This window comes from Rhea pennata, chromosome 2, assembly GCF_028389875.1.
Source record: "Rhea pennata isolate bPtePen1 chromosome 2, bPtePen1.pri, whole genome shotgun sequence".
Taxonomy (NCBI): domain Eukaryota; kingdom Metazoa; phylum Chordata; class Aves; order Rheiformes; family Rheidae; genus Rhea; species Rhea pennata.
The window spans coordinates 31,878,664-31,900,268 of NC_084664.1; the positions used below are offsets into that span (position 1 = coordinate 31,878,664).

At 34.5% G+C, this 21,605-nt stretch overlaps 1 protein-coding gene across 6 annotated transcripts in view; it reads right to left on the minus strand.

Moving 5' to 3' along the window:
* Nucleotides 1-21,605, minus strand: part of DGKB (diacylglycerol kinase beta) — a 323,266-nt gene that overhangs the window by 216,214 nt on the left and 85,447 nt on the right. For 2 of the 6 annotated variants that reach the window (XM_062567787.1, XM_062567786.1), the window contains 5 exons: nucleotides 20,751-20,849; nucleotides 18,817-18,819; nucleotides 13,774-13,806; nucleotides 10,544-10,660; nucleotides 6,578-6,651 (listed from right to left, as the gene is read on the minus strand). In XM_062567787.1, the coding sequence (XP_062423771.1) occupies nucleotides 6,578-6,651; nucleotides 10,544-10,660; nucleotides 13,774-13,806; nucleotides 18,817-18,819; nucleotides 20,751-20,849 (326 nt within the window). The remainder of the gene's footprint in view (nucleotides 1-6,577; nucleotides 6,652-10,543; nucleotides 10,661-13,773; nucleotides 13,807-18,816; nucleotides 18,820-20,750; nucleotides 20,850-21,605) is intronic. The other 4 variants (XM_062567783.1, XM_062567782.1, XM_062567785.1 and 1 more) reach the window with 2 other exon arrangements.

The window sequence follows — 21,605 nt, forward strand, 5'->3', positions numbered from 1 at the left end:
TTAGAAATGCAATTTTCTACACTCATTACAATGTGATACCTGTATCATTTCTTAAGTAGGAATAATCAAAGACATGAAAGAGTTTGAGCTCAGAATCACTGAATACATGCTTAGGAACTATGACAATAGTTATAAAACCTTGATTCCTGCTTTTAACATTTATGTCCTCTAGCTTATTAATATTTTAATGCTTTTAAGAATACACTTATTTTTTTCCACTGGAATAGCTCTTCCTTTCCTTAATAAAGTAACCTTTATTACTGCTTTATATAAAATAGATGCATAAGAATTGAATTCTTTTAACATAAATGTCCACATGGCTTAAAATTCAGCAAACTAAAACTGCCTAGACAAAATTTATGTGCACATTGGGGGACTTTTTTTAATAGAAATATATAGTTTATCAGGCTAGATGGAGGATGAGGGTATAAGGATACTGAATAGAAACAAATTTATAATTATCTGTAAAATTACTAAATTTGAAAATTTTCTTATCAATTATTTAGTGATATCAGCTTCTTTAAAAAGCATTATATTCAAGCACATACACAAGCTATTCCTGCTGCCACTCATGACAGAAAACGTCAGCATGAAATGACTGGCTTCTCTTTGTAAGCACGCACATTTTTGTCAACTGTTGTGATGATGACTAAATCAGACATTTGACAGTGGATTTGCAACACTGTATTTTCATTTCAAATGCAATATCTTACTGATGCAAAGGGAACCTATTTTTAATTTTCTAGTTAGTAGGTACAAGTTGCTTGTCAGTGACAGCAGCTGCTTCTCAGTGACAGTGATGCTATTTAACCTGGTCAAAAGTGCAGTGACTTTAACCTGTGTAGCTGAGCTGAGGGAGTTCCTGAACAGTATAGTTACGAAGCCCTAAAGGCTTAACTGTTAGCTACCTAAGAATTAGGAGCTACAAAGCATAGCAGCCATTACCTACACTCACAATACTATCGTTGGGTATCAGTAAAACGCTACAGAAACCTTCCTAATAAAGAGGGAGCTATGTATCTCTAGACAAAGCCTGGAAGTCCACCAGCAATAATGAAGAGATTACACTGAATCCTCCTTGATTCAATGCATGCCATTCACAGATAGTGGCTGAACATCAATAGCAGCAGAATCACGCTCTAATGACTCATTGCAAATGACACATCATACTTTAAACTATTATAACACATATTTATGTACACCAGTCTGTGTAAAATTCATAACTTCATGATGATTCATTTCAGTTCTCACATTCACCAAAAAAAAGAGGAAGAAACTGCTGTGTTTGCCTCCGTACTAAACTGTAGTTTGACAGTGTGACACATTCAAGACTAGGAAAGGGACAGTAATACAGTCTTCCTGGTTTTATATGCACAATACTGAACAGCCTAACAACACTGATGTGGGTTTTTTGGGGGATTGGGGGAAGGGAAAGAAGTGTTTGCTTTTGTTTGCAAGGGAAGACTCAGACACGGTTGCTGATTTGCGCAGACAGAGCAACGAGGCAGCGCGGTGGGTAATGCCACCTAAGAGCTCTTTGTGACTGAGGGCAACTCCACGAACAAAGCCAGTTTATGAAATTACCACTTGCCACCATCCAGCTGCTACCTGCCCCATGACACAGTTTACCAGCATACAGTTGTGCTTATGTAATTGTTCACTGAGATATTCTGCCATCTAGATAATTCTAGATTCAAGTAAAAACACAAATCATTGGAAAAGTTCCTCAGCTGTCATTTTGTCCCCTCGCTTGCATCGTGGTCATGATACAATATGCAGTGGAAACTCCAAAACTAGGATAACCAAGGAGGCAGGAAACTACAGCAGAAAGGGCCAAGAGGGCTGGGATCTTTTGTAAACAGCCCTGCTGCTAAAGAAAATACTCCTGATGCATGTTCACCGCTTGGCCTGAGCCAGACTGAGCTGTCAAAAGATCACTGCTTTAGAAAGTTAGGAGACATAGAGGGACAGAAAACTATCTGTACTCCAAAATTGGTAGGAAAATTGATTGCACTGGGAGAAAAGCTGACCACATGCCTTCTGTCATCCGGGGAATGCATCATTTCAATCACCTGGGGTACGACTTCAGATAAGGGGAGTTTAGGCTTAACTTATCAATAATGACAAAGAAGCCAAAGTCTTCACACTCAAGATAAAAGAACGTTTTAGTCTTTTCTCCAGGACATAGAGCATTTTAAAAAGCACATTTTCAATCGTGTCTTTATTTTGTCTCCATGCTAAATGAGAGTTTAGAAATCCAGTGTAATCCTAAAGTGAGACTGAAGAGCTACTTTGAAACAAAGTTATCTGAAAACAACAAAGGTCAAAGATATCATCAACCTTCCCTGCACAGATACTGCAAGTGGAGTCAGCAGGAAACGTCAGGGTACAGGAACTGATCTCCAGTGCATCCAGCCGCACATTTGTCAAGGAAACAATTGTTTAAACTCACCTGCTGGCCAGGCAAATAAATTGCAAAATGGGGAATGGGAAAGTAAAAAAGTAACGAGTGTGGCAAAACAACAATGTGATTTAGCAGTACTCTTACGTGAGAAACATTACCCTTCACGGTAAGAGTCTCTGGAAGCACTACATGCCATAACCACTTGCCAGTTGCATATTCTTTCAGTTGAAAGAATATTTTGTCAATGATGTAATAATTATGTATACTTTATTCACAGGTTATTGAAAGTTGCTGTCTTGATAAGTTGGATCTTAAAGTCACACATGCAGGAATGTTAGCTCTAGGATGAAATAGAAATATAGTAATTTTTTCTGACTGAACATACAAGTGTTTAAATTTCCATTTTATGTACACTATTGAAAACACGTTAAATTGTAATGTAGCCTAAAGAAGACATCTGATTCGGTTTGATGAACTCCTGTCCAATCTCATTTTAATTAAAGTCTATTTTTTGTCCGTGAAAGGCTAAAATTCATCAATTTTAACTCTAATCTGCTACTTGTTGCTTAATACACGTTAAACGATACACTTCTCAAATGGAGTGATACCTATTGCCTATCACCTGAAATGCAAATACATTTAAATGTCTTTATTTGTTCTTAAAGGATTTACTCCAATGTAGATATGTTTATAACAAATTTTAGAAGAAAGCATGACTGGATTATTTTCATAGTACTCTATTTTTTAATTATATCTGAAAATCATGGCATTATTTTTTAAAAGAGAAAACTATACAGAGAAAGAATATGCTATTGAATACTATACATTTTGCACAACTGTTTAACAGAATTCAAATTGCAAAGCATTGATAAGATAACCTAGATATGGTTATAAAGAACACAGATGCTCCAAACATAAAATATTTTTATCTACTGAATGTACTCTTTCTACATATCCATTTATGTTTCCCACTATCCCTTTGTTGCAACACTCAAAACCAAAGCTAATCTACCTTCCTTTAAGTCGATTGATCCTCAGTTCCTTTCCTTTACATTTGAGAAATTTGAAAAGGTTTGCAAAATCAGAATGGAAAAGGCAGACTTATTGCTGGGGGAGGCCACTTACTCCTTTTGGTGTCAGATGGATGCATGCACTCTCTCCAAGTCTAAGGGCAGTGAAATGGGTTGGCTCACCATATGGCAAGGCATAAAGTCTCATACAGGGGAACTGTGGGAACACTGGATTCTTGACAATATCTGCAATAACCTTTCTGTGTTCAATGAAAGTCAATTAGAAATCATAACTTCATTCATCATGATCCCTCAAATATAGCAAATCTTAAGTAAAGACTGAAGAACAGCTCTCACTAAAACATCACCTTAATCTGATCGAGCCAAGATAATGAAATTCTCACCTACAAAAATTAGTAGGTTCCCCCCCTACACACACACACACAATGGAAATTTTACTTTTGTTACAAACTATCTTCTACTCTTAAGTTTCTCAATATCTGACTAGATTGCAAAATCACTATAATCAGAGTCTGACCTGAATCACTATCACCATACATTTTGCAAAGATATTTATGTTTTCAAATATTCTTTTTTTTTTAATTTTTCACATTTTATAATTGCCAAAAAACTCTGAGAGTTTCCTCTCTCTCTCTCTCAATATATATATATATATATATATATATACACATATATATATATATATATTGTTCCCTGGAAGTAATTTCATACTTGAGATTATTTGGGAAACTGAAAGAGCATTGGGGACAGGCTTAGCTCAGTTGGGTAGAGTGTGGTGTTGCTAATGCCAAGGTCACGGGTTCAGTCCTCGTATGGGCTATGCTGAGGGTTGGACGAGATGATCTCCTGAGGCCCCTTCCAACCTTACCACTCTATGATTCTATGATTCTAAATCTTCCAAGTCATATGTGATCTTAACATCCTTATTTTATCATTTTATTATGTTACTAGAATCAAAACGAAATGTCAACACCTGAAAGGCAGACAGCAAACCCCTTTTTATAAAGTATTCCACACGTGGAAAAGCATTTTTTTTTCATTTTAAAATCCAGTTTTAGATCAAATCACGAGATAAAAACATCCTCTGCTGGTGGTGACTTGAGGTATGTCTACATTGGTATGCAGTAGAGTTCTTGACATGCTCCAACTAACACAGGAAGCTTGAATGTGAGTTTGACAAATTAGTATGCAGTTAAACATATTTTCTGTGACATCAAAGCCAATTTAAGAGATTCTTATACTTCACTATACCCAGTTGCTTTTTGCTGTCCTCATGCTACACACTTCATTATTTAACGACACTCGCAGTTAGTGATATTAGTGAACAAAACATGTATATAAATTTATGAAGGCATTATATTTTAAAATTCAGATTATTTCTGTAATTTACTTGGCCCCATTAACAGTTGCATTAACATAAATGGAGAGGTGTCAGATTGCTATATGTGAATGGAAACAAGAGATTGAGTTAGGGAATCAAGTTTTAAACTTGCTTTACCACAAGAGAATATGCATCATTAAATGACATCCCTCATGTTCATTAAGCCTATTCAGCTAGTAACATCTGGGACCAACTCTGAGCTGGGAACTAAAAATGTGAAGCAGCGTTTCCTTAAACTGTTCCATGTAAGTGCAGCTCTCTAACCTACCTCTCACAAACCTATTTCCAAACTGGACTCCTGACCTACTGACTTCACATGCATGTTATAAAATAAGGCAAGCTGTGTGCTAATGCACACAGCGATCCTGACTAAATCGCGTGCTACAGTGTTTGAAATACTGTAGTATTTCAATACTACATTCCATATACTATATTTCAATACTACATGAAATACTTGCTCACCATACAAGCCTCAACTGCTGCCTCATATTGTATTATCATGACTGCAAAGGCATGATCTTGAAACCGCTCATGCTGGATCTTTTAGACCAGTCTCTGATTTACAAGCATTACTGGCAGGGTGATAACTAGGCATACCAGCCCACAGATTACATAATCAACTCCTAAGCGATAATCTCTTCTCTCTGAGGTCTTTGAGCATACTTTTGGTTAAATGTTCTTGAGATCTGAGATTTCCCTAACACCTGCCTTGCAAGATTGCATGCTCTTTTGGTTTAAATGCGGAAACAGTGTTTGAAAGAAACAATCTGATGGAGGCAGCGAGGAAGAGGTAGGGAGAGATGACACATTTTGAAGTTCCTTTGCTCCCCTGATTCCAGGTGTGGGAGTTGCACTAGATCTTTTCTTTTGTGCATTTGGGTATCCATACCACTTGGCATCCACAGGTGTCCTCTTCAGTGTAAAATTGGCCAAAAAACAAAACCTTCTTTTTCAAGGTTTGAAGAATAAAATACAGTACTGGCATTAGAAGCTAGTCTAAAAATACTACGATTTACCTGATGATATATTTTAGTTTTGATCAAAAATCACCATATTGTTAGCTCTTGTGATTCTGAGGTAAATTCAGAAAAAGAAATGAGTTTACAGAACAGGATAGGAGGACAAGGCTCCTTGCCTTTATTTTATCATACCTTGATGCACTAACATTTAACCATACATACAAGCTTTTTGAATTCACTACTGACATACTTAAAATTTAATCTCTTTAAAGTCTCTGTGATTAGACTTTGATTCTCTAACTTGATTGTTAAAGTACTTCCTATGTACATTTTTCTTCCTCTCCATACCTAAAAGGCTGGCAAGTTTACTTACTAAGTCTCCAAAAGGTAAGTCATATATTAGAAAACAGCTCACTGTCTACAGTTTAAAGCGCTGGCCTTTTTGCATAATTAATACAGTTACTAAAACCATTACAATATGAAATTTACAATGCAAAATATAGCAATTAATGGCTACAAAACTTTGCATCGAGTATAGTTGCTCTTTCAGATGTGAAATGAAGCTGTTGCATAGAATTCATTCTAGTTTTTAATTGCAGAGTTTATAAGCATGTGCTAATGTGCACCTATTCTAAACAGGGTAATAGGAATGTCCAAATGCAAGGCATAACACTACAAAATGTACTCCAGTCTTGGATTTCTTCACACATCTAAACTTTTCAGATCCAATTAAGTACATCACAGATCAAATAGAAAAAAAAAAAGAAAAAAGAAAAAACAAAAAGAGAAGACAAATCCTTACCTTTCACCTTGTTTCCCACCACTTTTAGGATTGACAAAAACTAAAAGTGGATGAGTGCCTGGAACTGGAGTGATCTAAAAGAAGGGAATAACACAGCCACTCATTAATGCTGTGTGTTGCAATCATTTTTTCCTATAGTAGTCAGAAAAAAAAAGCTTAATACAAACTCTATGTTATGCTATGTAATCTAGCTGGATGTAATTCCACAACTTGCAATAATCCTCACTTCATTAATTTCCTACAGATTATAAGTGACATTTACAATTTTTTATGATAGCTGTCTAGCTTACAGCTGTGATGCCATTTTAACATATAATTCCACTGAAATCAATACTGATATATATATATATATATATATATATATACACACTATATATATAACTGTATATAACTATAGTTATAAGAAATCTCAAACAAGGGAAATCTCACAACGAGAATATTATTTTTTAGGTTTTTTTTTTTAAATGATAGAAACCTGCAATACTTGAAATGATCTGAAATCCCACAGTTTTAAAAACATAACAATCAGTAATAATTAGCTCCTTTAAATAGCTTAGACAGCTGAGAAGTTGAAGAAAGGAGAGCAGATGAAATGTGGTTGTGGAAGTCACAAATCTGAGGAACAGAATAGGAGGATGAAGAAATACTCATACGGAAGGAGACAACACCTACCACATCCTTTTTTTCTCTTGTGTTTCAAATGTTTTACATACTAAACTAACATTTCACTTTGTCAAACTAACGCCTTCCTTCTAAGTAATACTGTCAGTCTGCATTTTCAGATGCCGTAAGATACGAGCGTTCACTGCTTTTGCTACATTGACTTTTAAGAATGTAAAAAATTTATATCAGATGAAGAGCTACCTGTAATACCTGTTTTTAAATCATAAAGCGAGTACTCATATGAAAAAGTATCACCCTTTTAGCCATATATCACATGTCAAAAGCATATTAAGAGTGCAAAGTCACCACCCTCTGAAGTCATGCACTAACAATTTAGATTGTATCTGTTTCAAAAAAAGAAATATATTGAAAACTCTTGCTCCAAATCTCCACTCATAATTCCTCAAACAACAGGATCTTTTCAGCTGAAGATTGCACAAAATACAACTTAAGGCATAACCTAAAGAACAGGAAGCCAAGAGGTTTATTTTGACAATCTTAAACTGAAGATTTCTGAATCTGAAACTCCTTTTTTCCATCCATAATTGCACAAACAATGGGTCCAATTCATACAAGAAAAAATTAGGAAAAACTTTAGTAAAATAAATAGAATTAAATCTAGTATAAAACCTACACAGTATCAGACTCTGTTGCAGTATATCCTTATAGTATAGCACTGTAGGTTGAAACACATAAAATGTCAAATTGCAGGACATACTGAAGTTTGTCATATATTTAATTTTTATCTACTGTTTAATCAATTTTAGTTATTTAGCCAATTCAGAAGATGTTTGTTCCTGTGAACTAAGTGTAAACCAATGGGGCTCATTGTGACAGAGATGGACTACCTACTGAAATCCCTTAGGACGCAGGTTAATTAATGAGACTCATCCTAAGGTTATACATGATCTATGACTTCCTCTAATTAGAAATAATAATCCTGATCATTATGCTGGTTAGCTAGAAAGAAGTAAGATGAATGTGCTTAACTATGATTAATAGTCTTCTCTAAGTCGTGCAGATCTGAGTTATGTGCATACTGCTCTCTGATGGAAGGAAGGTTTTGCCTTGATACTTTTCTCAGCAAAAACTAAATCTGATGAACTTATTTTTCTTTTAAATCTTTTATTTCCAAACTTAACCCTATTATTATAGGTAGGTGGTCTATGATCATCAAAAAAATCTAAAAAAAAAAAAAAAAAAAAAACAGTTTGTATCCCACTTGATTCGAAAATAAGATGTCTTTCAAATAATTTCCTACAGTTTTTCTAAATTGGTTTTCTAAATAACATAGATGTTTCCGTATAATTCACAAGCAACCTAAGATTTAGGCTAAGTTGGTGAATATTTTCAGGTATTAATCTATTATAATTTCAAGATAATCTTTATGAAGCTTTTGGAAATGTGATTTAAATTTTGGGGGATCAAGCCTGCAAAAAAACTTATTTTTTCTTTCTTTCTTTCTTTTGTCTTTTTTTTTAAAAAGAAAATCAATTATATATAGCTTCTCCCATATTTAAAACAGAGGTCTCATGGGACTAATGTGGGGATTTTCTGGGTATCTCTGATACAGAATCTTCATATCTTAATTCATAAAAAATGCAATTAACACCACAATCTGATTAAATAGATCATATTTTTTGATTAAGCTAAGTTTCAAAAAAAAAAAAAAAAGAAAGAAAGAAAGAAAGAAACTCATCAAAATCCTTTTCTATTTTTTAAAATCACTGAAGCTCACATTCAAATGAGAAGATGTCAGGAAAATGTAAGTGCTTACTGTACCACTCCAGTAGTGTACTTTGGCCAGTTATGGTAGAATTACAATAGCATTAGAATTGTTACAATTGTAGAATTCAGTAGAATTACAGTGCAAGGAGTCTTTGATCAGCTACAGAAATTTTTGCTCCAGATCATTCTGAAAATATACTTCAAATGTAGCAACCTAATCCTAGGTAAAATAGGAGGTAAAATAAAAATTCAGGATATAGACAGTGCTGCTACTGAAAGGAGATGTCAGAAAAGTTCTCCTCTACCTAGAACACTTCTGCTCCCTGGGACTGCACAGATATCTCCCTGGAGCTAGAGAATTCTCCATGTGCTTCTGGTAGCACCAGTTTATTAGGTCTCTTCACACTGTGACTGATTAGACACAGCTTAAGCATTCTGTCAATAAATACTTTATTGCTTTATGCTTTATATCTGTCACAGGTGATCTGAATACTACTGCAACCTGGGTGGATGACAACCACAGGAAGAGAGCCTTGAGAGCCATGGAAAATGATCACGATAGTATCCTGCCAGACCATCAACGGAGCAGTCAAGTGACTGCAGAGTTTTCTGCTATTTTTTTTTCCCTTTGAGTTGTCATAAGAAGAATGTTTCACAAACCTAAAAAGATGAAACAATACAGTAAGCCTCTATCCTGACATGATAAGGGGTATCATGAAATAATTATGAGGTATTCAGCATTTGATCTATGGTAATGGAATCTTTGATGTTTTACTGAACCTCAATTCCAGTACACCAAAAGATACAGAGAGCAGTCAACAACATATATTAAATGATCATCATATTGTTACCATGATGATCACTAACTCCTGAGGAAATCAAGAAGCACCACCACATATATGAACATTTACACTACTCAAAACTGCCCACATCTCCGGGAAAAGTAGTCTAGCAGCTCAGACAGAGCTTTCGACGTGCTCTAACCTCCCTACAGTAACATTTGCTCGTCAATCACACGCACAGGTACATACACTATCGGGTTTCTTTTCAAGTAGAAGAATCTCCATTTACTATAGATAAAGCTACTACTATAACCACCTTGCCTAGCTCCACCCTTGATTGTGATGCGCCAAATACTTTTTATGGAAATGCCTGGAAAAATACATTTGAAGTTTAATTCATCCACTTGTTAGTTAAAAGATCCAACAGTGATCAAGTCATAGGCTCAGTTTTATCAAGTAACTTCAAACAATGTTGCATGACAGATACTAAAACAATCAAGTTCATCCTCACCCCATAATCCAAGTGTTATAGAGCTTAATATCCCTTTCCCGTTAATGTCTTATGAAGTCTAACAACCATATCAGAAACAGGGGATTTCCATAAATGGAAATAAATGGAAATCCTGTACAGAGGGAAGAAGTTATCTTACTGTCATATTTTCAAACATATAAGAGTGAAGTATTAGAAGAATGTATATATAGGAAATATTTTACTTTTAAGATTGCTCACCCTATTGTTGTCTTCATACCTACAAATAACTTCTTAAAATTAAAATAACAACAATAATCACACCTGAAGACCTTGTCCATCTACGGTGACTGAATTTGCTCTTTGCATTTTGTTCCGTTCTCCCAATTTGTTCATTTGCTGGGGACAACTCTTTTCTTTTTTCACCGTTGCCTGCCTTTCCTTTGAGAAAAGAACAGAAAAAAAAAAGGGAAATTTTAACACATTATATGATGCTACCGCAACTTGCACAATGCCTGAACAAAATTTGGTTTTTCATAGAGAATAATGTCAGATTTTGCTTAAATGAAAATGAGATCTGAGTCAAGTTACTACACAATGTCTGTCCACTTCACATAACATCTATCCATGTGCCTAGCCATTACTAGGCAATAGATAGATGGAAATTGTGCAGTCACAACACAAATTAAAGCAATGATGTGAAGATAATCTGGCAGTGCACGTTGGCATTCTGCAACTTGAAAGCCAATCATACAAAATCCTTAACCATTTAATAACCATATTTATAACAACCAATACAACAACTTAATATCTAATCTTAACTGGTAGCAAAGGTTGGCTCTTCTAAGACACTTTTCCACTTTTGACAGAATATACCCATTCTAAATGTACCTTAATCAATTGATGGTCTATCTTTAAAAGTATATATTTAAAATAGCTTTTTATAAAATATGTATTTTATATCAGAAGGACTATACTCAGTCCAGGGGAAGTTGTGAATCTGTATCAGAATCTCAGCAGCTGGTAACTTGTAACACTAGCAATAGGCAGCACAACTAGGTGATTATTAGAAGGAAAGCTCTTCAAAAAAGGTATCTTGCTGTAATCATATTTTCAACTGTTGTGAGGTTATTTCAAAGAACTGTGAAAGTTAAAAAAAAAAAAAAAAGAAAGAAAGAAAGAAAGAAAGAAAGAAAGAAATATTGTCCTTGTTCTTTGCATCTCATTTTCTTTTCTATTTATAAATTGCACCCAGCATGTCCTTTTAGCATGTCCAAAAATGCATCATAAAATAAGACAGCAGATGTTTATCAAATGGAATCAGTGTCCCCAAACCCAAATGCACTCCAGTCACTTTCCTCACTTTACAAGTGCACAGAGGCTTTAAACCAGTCAGGGGAATGGGCTGGCACAAAGCTGCTGCAGCAGCAAAGAGCATGAAGGACATACACCCCCTGCAACTGCGCTCAGTAAGCAGTTCATTAAATGTTACCATTTACGTTGCGTGGCAGGCCAGACTCCTCTCTGTGGTACCTCTGATAAAGCCTAAGGGATTTCACTAGCAATTAATCCATGTCACTCTTTCTAGATCAGTTTAAACTGTTAAGAAACGTTGACACAGATTCTCTGGGATGAACAGTATAACTCCCAGCTTAAAACAGTGTTCCTGTTTTATTACAGTATTACTGCTTCATTAATACAGTTGTGGACAATCACTATTTTTATACTATCTTTGATTTCCTTAAATTTGAATACCAACACAGCTTCAGTCTGGTCCTGAGGCAAACCAGAGTCATCCCAGGTTGCTTTAGGTAGCCAAGTGCTCTGGAGAACTGTGGCCATCTGGTCACATTTTCTATAAGACGACTGACAAACGTACGCCATGGAACGAACAGGGGAGTCTACACTATTTCCCATTCACAGTGAGATCCCTAAGAGCTTAGTTAACTGAGCTCTTAAACTTGTCTGGTTATTCAAAGCATTCAAGAGAAGGTCTAGCCTACATACTACTTTAAATAGAAAATTACCTTTAAAGTAGCTAAGAAGAAAATAACAAGGCTCTGTAGAAGAAATCACGCCAGCTCATCCCAGCCCTAACCTTCAAAACACAGACATGCACTGTCCACATCTTTGCCTAAGAATCGCCAGCTCTGCATTTATTTATTCAATGTTTTTTACATACTGGAGCCAGGATGAAGAATCCAAGCAGAATAACATTTGCAATATCACACAAACATTAATGCGCTATGCCATTGGTTAGTGCCAGGAATGGAGAGTAAGACAACCTCAGTATAAAGGAAGTTTCACGTAAGAAGCAGTTGTGGAGTTTGATACAAAACTGTCTGAAATGTTATAAAAAAATCCAGTATGGATAGAGGACCTTGTTATCTTTTAAGGTCTACTTCTTTCAATGATAATTTTAGAAAAAAAGAACAAATAAAGTATTTCCGATTACATACCTTCTATATATATGATACCACATTATATGTCACTGCATGCATGAAAAGTAATGTTTCAGAAACATTCATGAAGATAAGAGTCTAGATTTCCTAAAATTATGGAACCTACATATACGTAACACTGTGAGGATCTGACTTATGGTTTATATGAAATAATACAGTAAAGTGCATCCTAACTCTGTACTGAATATTTCTATTAAAGGTACAGAAAAAGAAATATTTAATTAAAAATAATCTTGTAAATATTCTTGTACAGATATTCTGTATTTTATATGAAACAAAAAGTTGGCTTTCTAACCTAGTTGCAAAAGACTATTTGAATAAATTTCAGGAATTAGGGAATTATTAAGATATCTAAGATTATCATGCACTAAACAATGTCATTTCCTTAAGAGATAACAACAATTTAATAAAATCATCTTTGGATAATAGCGTACAATTTCTAACTTAATGCTTAGAATCTGACATGCACTGAAAATAAGCAGTATTACAAAATGCAAACATGTATTTTCAAGGTAAGAAATGTTTACACTACAATTGTGCTGCATTAATATCTCTTTTAGTTAGAGCATACAAAATGATTAATGTATCTGTGAATCACTTTTTTCTGGTGGACATGCATGAAGTTGATAGATTGAAAACAGTATTTTTAAAAGCTATTGTACATTTTGATGGCTCAGAGAATCAAGCTTTCTTTTTGTCTGCTATATGCCAGAGCATATACCTTTCAAAATAGCATTTATCACAGGAAGAATCTTTTCTGCCCACTTTTGCATCTTTCATGCCCTCTTTTCTTGCCTTGAACTTCCACTTTGAAGTCATTATCCATTAACTGATAGGATGGAGCTTCCACCATTCAGTAACGGTCCAGTTAGATCACTGTCAGATTAAAACTGCCTCTCAAATTTTACCTATCCTTTACTCTAGCAAGTAAGGAAAAAGAATTGATAAATGAGATAGGATCTTTCAAACAACAACATGGAACACCATGCCTAAATAGTCAGCTCAGCCCCAAAATGCACTTTATAGCAAGAAGAATGTACATTATCGCGACCCATCAGTACTCGCGTACACGGATGCCTCCCCGTTACGCACCTCAGGGAGCAAACCTCCTGAAGTGGGTAGCGTCTGTCGGAAAAAAAGAACGTTAGGCTGCAACACTGAACAGCTGGGGTGGCAAAGGGGCTGGGGAGAGCTCTCACAAGGAACGCTACCTTGCAGCAGTTGAATTTCACAAAAAATATATGATGCTTTATTCATTTTTTTTCTTTTTTCTTTTTTTTTCTTTTTTTTGCACATTTGCACAACCACACTTCCACAGTGTTTTGAATACCATATCATATAATTCACACTCCTGAGAGTGTGTGTGGAATCATTTTATCACCAGCTAAAATACTGAAAAATCTGAGGACTACACTCTTTCTTATAGTTAAAAAGAGATACTTGGTTCTTGGGGAGTACTCTATGTTGCTTATTTTCTGAGTCTTTGAATCCTCATCTAAACTGAGGAATCTTATTTTAAACAATTCCTTGCACTATGATTGACCAGCTACACAATATGTGTTCTCAAAAAGTATCTCAGCCCTTTCTTTCTACGCATAGATACATTTTCTTTAAACAAAATAGTGATATTTAGAAATATCATATGCTATTGTAGCTGTTGTCATGAGAAAACAGAAGATTAACAACTAATGTTTTACTCAGTAGTTTTCTTTTTGTATTTTAACTGCTGACATGGAATGCAGTCCTTATGCAGCAAAAATTGATTTTTGCCATCTTGTCTCTTACTCAATTTGTGAAAACCTGTCTATTTCTAAATTATTTTGTACACAACTGAGATTATTTAAAGTTATTTAATTTTAGAATCTACTCATTAAATATGATTGTAAAACCACTAGTGAATGGTTAGTTTCATTAAATAATTTGTCAGATAACTACTGAAAACTCCAGGTGACTTCTGTATGATACTTCTATGTATAAACTGAAAAAAAATTATAAAAATTCTTCTTTTAGAACTTTGAGATTTGAGTTTGAAAGGTATTGGTTTGTCAAAGAATGGAAAGGTATCCTTAAACTTTTGCAAGGTGAAGCTCAGGGAAGCTTAGATGTGTGTCATGTGAATGCCAAACTGAAAGTTTTTCTTTTTTAAAGGAATCTGGAGGAAGGGGAGGTTGGTCTTTTTTCAAAGTCATACCATGATTCCTTAGAGCTACTTTGTTTAATGACCTGGCAGTCTCCAAGGGATGTAAAAGCTATGTTTTAATATGCAACAAAATATTAAGTACTCCTACACTGCCATTTTGGAAGCCTACATGATATTCAAGACCCTACTTACAAAAATTCCATTCTATGCAATTTCTGTTAATAGTTACTCAAATAACCAAAGAGAATTAAGGATTCAGACAGTCAGAAAACTGGCAGTTGGCAAGCCTGGGGAGGACTCTATCTGTAACAACTATTGAACATTACATCCAACTGTGATATAGATAGGCCACAACATTTTTAGAATTTACTTTATAAAGTTATCTCCACATTTCCAGCTCTAACTATGTGTATATACTGATCAGAAGGGTCAGTATAGGACACCATATTATGATGCATTGAAAGCTCATGGAGTTCAATACCCAGATCTATGCCCATGGACTGAAGTTAAAAGTTATCCCGGGGACAAGACTAGTGATCAATTCATTAGCAAGAGAATCTGTCCAATGAGCTATATGTGCCCATCCTATCAAGGGAAGATGAGGCTTCTAATAATTTGATAGCTGTTTTGTCAGAAACATTATGTCAATCAGAATGTTTAAGGGTTAGCATCAAGAGTATTTTCAATAACTTTTTTTCTTTTCTTTGAAATAAGCACATTCCTCCTTTTTCCTCACTTCTCAAGGTTTATGTTATGAATCTGAGATCAGCTATATAGCTGATCATTACACATTACTATTTTGTTATCCATAATACAAGTAGCTACCTTAAGTGATAGCTGGAGCAAATACTATGTCATCTGAAAACTCCCTCTGACCTCTCCGACTGTAAGACTATTTTGAACAAGAAATCACTACATCGTGACTTTATATAATATTTGTCTTGCTTTTTTAAACTGTCTTAATAGAGATATAAAGACTTCTCAAAATCATAACCAGATATTTCTCATTTAGCATGTCAGACTTATTTCATTTAGTTGGTAGAAGACAACTGGCCTTACATCTTGCATCTATTCAAAATTTACATCAATATGTAAATACAGTAGGGCCCAAGACTTTTTATTTAATTTCAAACCTAAACTAAAGATGGGCAACCATAAATAGGCTTCAAGGAATATAAAACATTTAGGAAAGTATTTTGAAAATAAAAATATATTAAACACCAATGGGAAAGTATGTTAGGAACAAACACAGGGACAGAGAGTAGTGATGAAATGTGGGCAGGCAACTAGATATAACTTAAAATGATTGAATGTCTGCCATTTCAGTTTATCAGCATCTTATTATTTTAACATTGAACTGTGTTTGCTGAACAGATAATTAGTTAGAAAGATACATTTTCCTCCAGGGCAATTATTAATTTTCTTCCGACTTCAAAGAAATGAAAAAGCTTTTATTGTAGATAAGCACACCATTATATTTCAGGTCTGTTTTAGGTTCTCAAAGAACTGAATCTGCAATATGATATGTAACTGAGAAGGAGAAAATGGTATTCTTCTGTTTCAGTTGCTATGTCATTACTTAATATCCAACACAAGATTCAAATTCCTTCCTCATAGAAGTATATATACTCAAATAACTATTCCTGCTGTGTCTATGTTCAGAAACTCACAATAAGGCTCAACTCAACTGCTAAGGATCTGATTGCTCATAAAGATGCTTACACATTGCTGACTTTCACCACTCAATGTTAAGTTTGTATTCAACTGAGTTAAAATTGATCTCTACTGTTAGAGAAACAGCAGAATCATTTCAGGATTTTAGGATTAAAAAACAAACACACAAACAAACAAACAGGAAAAGGGATTAAGAAAGCTCATTCTTCAACTAGTAACTGCTAATTCCCTTATTCTCTCTCTGCATCTCTGCATTCCTATGTGAGTAACATTTACCTACCTCACAGGAAGACAGTATTAGAAAAACACATTATCAGACAGGGAAAAATACCTAATGAATTATGTTCATTTATAGCATTATAACTATTCTATTTCACCTCTCTAAATGCCGTCAAAGAAAATTCTTGTACAATATTATTCTTTTCTTCTAAGCTGCTTTTTTATCAGCATCTCAACACACCTGCTATACTTATACAAATTCATGGAATTTTGAAAATAAATGTAATAATGTAAATATGACATTGCATAGCATAACATTTTTCATCTGCAACATAAGTATTTTACATGCTTACACCAAACCAGTTACAAACATAAGATTTTTGCACTGTGTGTTCTTCTTTCATCAGAAATGGAGGAAAGAAAAGGAAGGCAATGAAATGAAGAAGCCAGCATGTATGTTAGAATTTTTACCTTTTGCCTTATAAAAGAGGGGAAAAGAAAGAAAGAAAGAAAGAAAAAAAAAAAAAAAAAAAAGCTGTATCATAAGAACAAACCAAATCTCTTTTCTTGCCTACTCACTCATCTCATTCCAAAGCTCAGTTTTTAACCTGGTTATGATCTAATTCTGTACTCTTGGTAGACTAGGATTCAATTGAGTTAAAGATTTTTAAACTCACTGCCAGTCAACCTTATCATGAACTTTCATTATGCGTATGTAATTAATTGGGTCCAATGAACAATATCAGCACTGAGTTATAGACTTTTTCCCCCCACCATATAATTAGAATATAATTACCCACAGGATATCAGAATGATGCAAAACCTTTCCTCTAAATGCGCCCTCATTAGGAAACAAGTCTCAATGTACATTTATTCAATCAGTATGAATTAATTAAAACGTTACTGAAATAAAAGAGGGTAGCATTAAAGTGTATCTGACATCTATTAAAAGCCTATCGCTTGAGATATGCACACACAGTTTATAACAAAACTCATTTAACTCAAGGAAGAAACTTTACCATACAACAAGCTTTATATACAGTAAACAGAAAAGTGAAAGGACAAATTTTAAAATAGGGAGATTACTTTCAATTAGATCATTTAAAAACCTCTGCAAGGAGATACAAAAAATTTTCATATGGCATCAAATTCTGAAGGTAGCCTGGACAGATATATTACTCTTTCATACCATACACAATGCCAGTTCTCAAACTGCATGAGTTTCACCATGATTTCTTTCTTCAGCTGAGAACTTAGCTCACCCTACTTATGAATAAAATTTGACAAGCCGCATTTTTGTGGTTTGAAGGTGGAGCCCTCTTATTTAACTTAGACCAGTCATCTAACTTTTAGGGGCAACAAGATCAGATCACACCAGTTACTTTACTTTATGATCACCTTCCAGAGCAACCCCCCTCTCCATTGCCTAAAGAGACCCTCAGTAATTCAGGCTAGTCACCTTAGCTGAGATAGCTATGTTTAGGGGAAGACAATTATTATCCCCTGAGATATTAAGATTGGGAGTGGTAGTTTTTCTATTGATTCTTCTCAATTCCAGTAGTGATTTTGGACACTGACAGATTCCTAGGAAATGAAAGAAATAACAGAGAAGGTATAGAACTGGACAGCAAACTGAAGTTTGAAGGCCCAGTTTGGTAACTGTGTGTAATATATCATTATGTAGAAGAACAACTGATGAAAAAGTTATCCTTTCCTCTGCAGAAAGAATCCAGATTTGACTTGTGAAAACTGTAAGTGAGATATAGTGGATGAGACAGAGGTAAACGTATATATATATACATATATATACATATATATATATATATATATGCCCTTATTTCCTCAAAAGAGGAGATGTAAATGTTGCCCATTTTGTAATTGTCCCTCAGAGAAGGTAACTTTGTCTGAGATGAACTTTGACAAACAGGTTTCAGGAAGAAGTCTGCACTTTCAGTATTAAAAAGGGAAGAGAGGGCTAAAATGCAGGGGAGAAGAAAAGATACAGAACATTTCAACTTGCCATTTTGTCTTTCCTACAACTGTTTTTGGTTCTTTTTGGGTAGAAAGAGATGCTACACAAGTTACCATGACAAGACAGTTACCTGCTTGTCCTTTCCTTCCACACAGAAGTAGCATTCTAAGAATATCACTGCTCAGGTGATCTGCGAAGCTAAATGTGCTTCATGGTTGAAAGAGCCTCCAACTGCTGGGCTTACAATTTGAAAAGTATAAAACCATCATTCCTACTAACAGACATGCTTACTATTTTATCTTCAGAGGATTTTGAGGTGAAAACATTCACTGCTTTGCTGTTCTGAGAGTGCTGGTTTCACATTCACTGAAGTACTACATTTATCAAAAGGAATCCCCGTAACAGGAAATGGTAGAAACTAATTAAAAAATTACTAAGATAAATAATACACAGACTGTAATCAGTCTTTTCTAGGAGGAATTCCTATTAGCCAGGTCACTGATGTATTATTTGTAATTTGAGTAATCTCAGGATTTTAATGCATTTTTGGAAGAATTTACTGAAGAAAGAGTATACTATGAAATTATATGGTTCCCATTAAATCACAGTAAAACATATAAACAACAATGTTGAAAGACATGCTTCATGTTACATTATTAGTATGTAATAGTGAAACATAATTCTGACACAGGAAAAATAGTTATTTCTGCTTATGCATTCAAAATTTGCTGATGAAACAAACCTAATCAAGGGTGATTTTGACTCTAGAGTGGTTTTATATATCCTCTAAAAACTTAACTAAACTCCAATTGTGGATTGAAAATCGTAATTCCGCTATACTTCTTCCTCTCCTGAAAAGAAAATGGAGTTACACAGACATAATTGAAGATGAAATTTCATGCAGAGGTTTCATTCAGTCTATAAGAGTAGCAAACAATAAATAACAATCAAGCAAGAACAGTCCAACAAACATGATTTCTATATACTAACCTCTAAAGTTTGACCTAAAATCATGAAATAAAATGATGTAATATTAAACAATTATATAAATATTTAAAAATATTTAACAAATATTAAAACCAGCTTCCCATTGCTTTATCTCCATTGACAGCTATGGAACAGTCTCAGTTTATTCAAGTACCAGGTCAGAGTCAAGCATTCATCCCTTAAGATATTCATAAACAAACAGCCAAAAGGGTTAATCAAAAAATCAGTAATATACATAAAGCATGAATATTATTTTTAATTACCAAAAGTTGTTTGAAATAGTAAGGTAAATTTTATTTATTTTTTTTTCCTCACTACCATAAATCATCCTTTCTCAAGGTCAAGAGTTCATTTTTATTATGAAATATATTTAAAATAGGAAACCATGCATATCTGTTCTGGTATGAATATGAGGATGCTGTGACCTCTATCTGCATAAAACATCTAATTCAATCTACGAAGTTCTAAAAATCTTTTTTCATGATGAACTGCTCAGTGCCTTCAGTACAACCTACATAGAGCAAGCATTTTATTTTCATTGAATTGAGTTATTGTTTTTGTGGACAGAGAAATTTACTGTCCACTACTGCAGAATAAAATATACCGTAATGTTGATGCATAGCTTGCTGCAAGACCAGCGTCATCATTCTAGGTAACCTCCGGCTTAGATCAGAGACCTCAGCATCACAGATATACAATATGCATCCCAAGCACAAACTGTCCATAAGAATAACTTCATTATTCTGGGAAGTTGGATCTATAAAAGATGTAAAATGTAGTGTTCTGCCTATACAGTTTCTGGTAAGTACAGTCTGACTAAGTGATAAAACCTGAGTCAGCTTCAGTTATAGTATGCCCTATAGAAAGTTCATTGTCACATAAAGGAAAACGTAATATGCAGCAGATAAAGTGATATGCTTCTTCCTATAACTAATCAGCTAGGATTACCCATTGTGTTTAAGGTTTATACAGTCCTGCTAAAACAACAATTTCAGTACCAGTAATCAGCTCCGGCATGGCTTCATCCATTACCTATGACAGAGGATTTCGTTAGGACGGAAAATAAGAACAACTCACCAATACGACCGGGCAGATTGACGTGGGCGGTAAAATATGATCCTTCAGAGGTCCACAGTCACATTCAGGTTTTAGATGTGAAGCACATTTATTATGTAACTAAGAGAAGACAGAAAATTAATATTCAGCTTTTTACTTCTACAGTCTAAAAAATCCTAAAATATAATATTAAAATCAGGTGAATTTAGATTACTAAACTAATCTAATTGCTACCATAGTACTCTACAGGAAATGAAACAGTGCAGCAGAAAACATCTTGGGCTTGACAAAACCAATGTATTTGTACTGAAATGAACAGCAGATCAAGATGCGTTCTAGTTAGGAAATGCTACATTTGGTCCAGTGTACAATATGAGAACAGCGTTACATTGACAGTAAAGCAACATCAGCAATGCGATTAGTGACGATATCTATGGGTGATCAACACTTTCATTTCGTATGACAACTTCTTACGCTGAGTCAGGGATTATAGTACTATTACTGTGCATGTCTTGGATTATTCCTAGTATTCATTCAGTTTTCATGAAAGTAATGGAAAGAATTCTACTCTGAGAACATAGAAATAATATGCTCAAGTTTTGCTAACTGAAATAATATTGGCTTACTTCTATACCGATAAAAAAAAAAAGAAAAAGAAAAAATATGACTATCACAGCAAGATAAAATCCCAAGAAATAATAACAAATTCATTGAAACACTTTGCATTAGCAAAAGTTCTTATTGATATCTTAGAATTTAACTCAATTCAAATGTCTCTGAATAGAATATTTTAACATATGCATCCAACTATATAGTGCAAAAGCACAGTTGTGTTATCTGGATCATTCAGATTTGATTGGAATTTTATTGTGACTG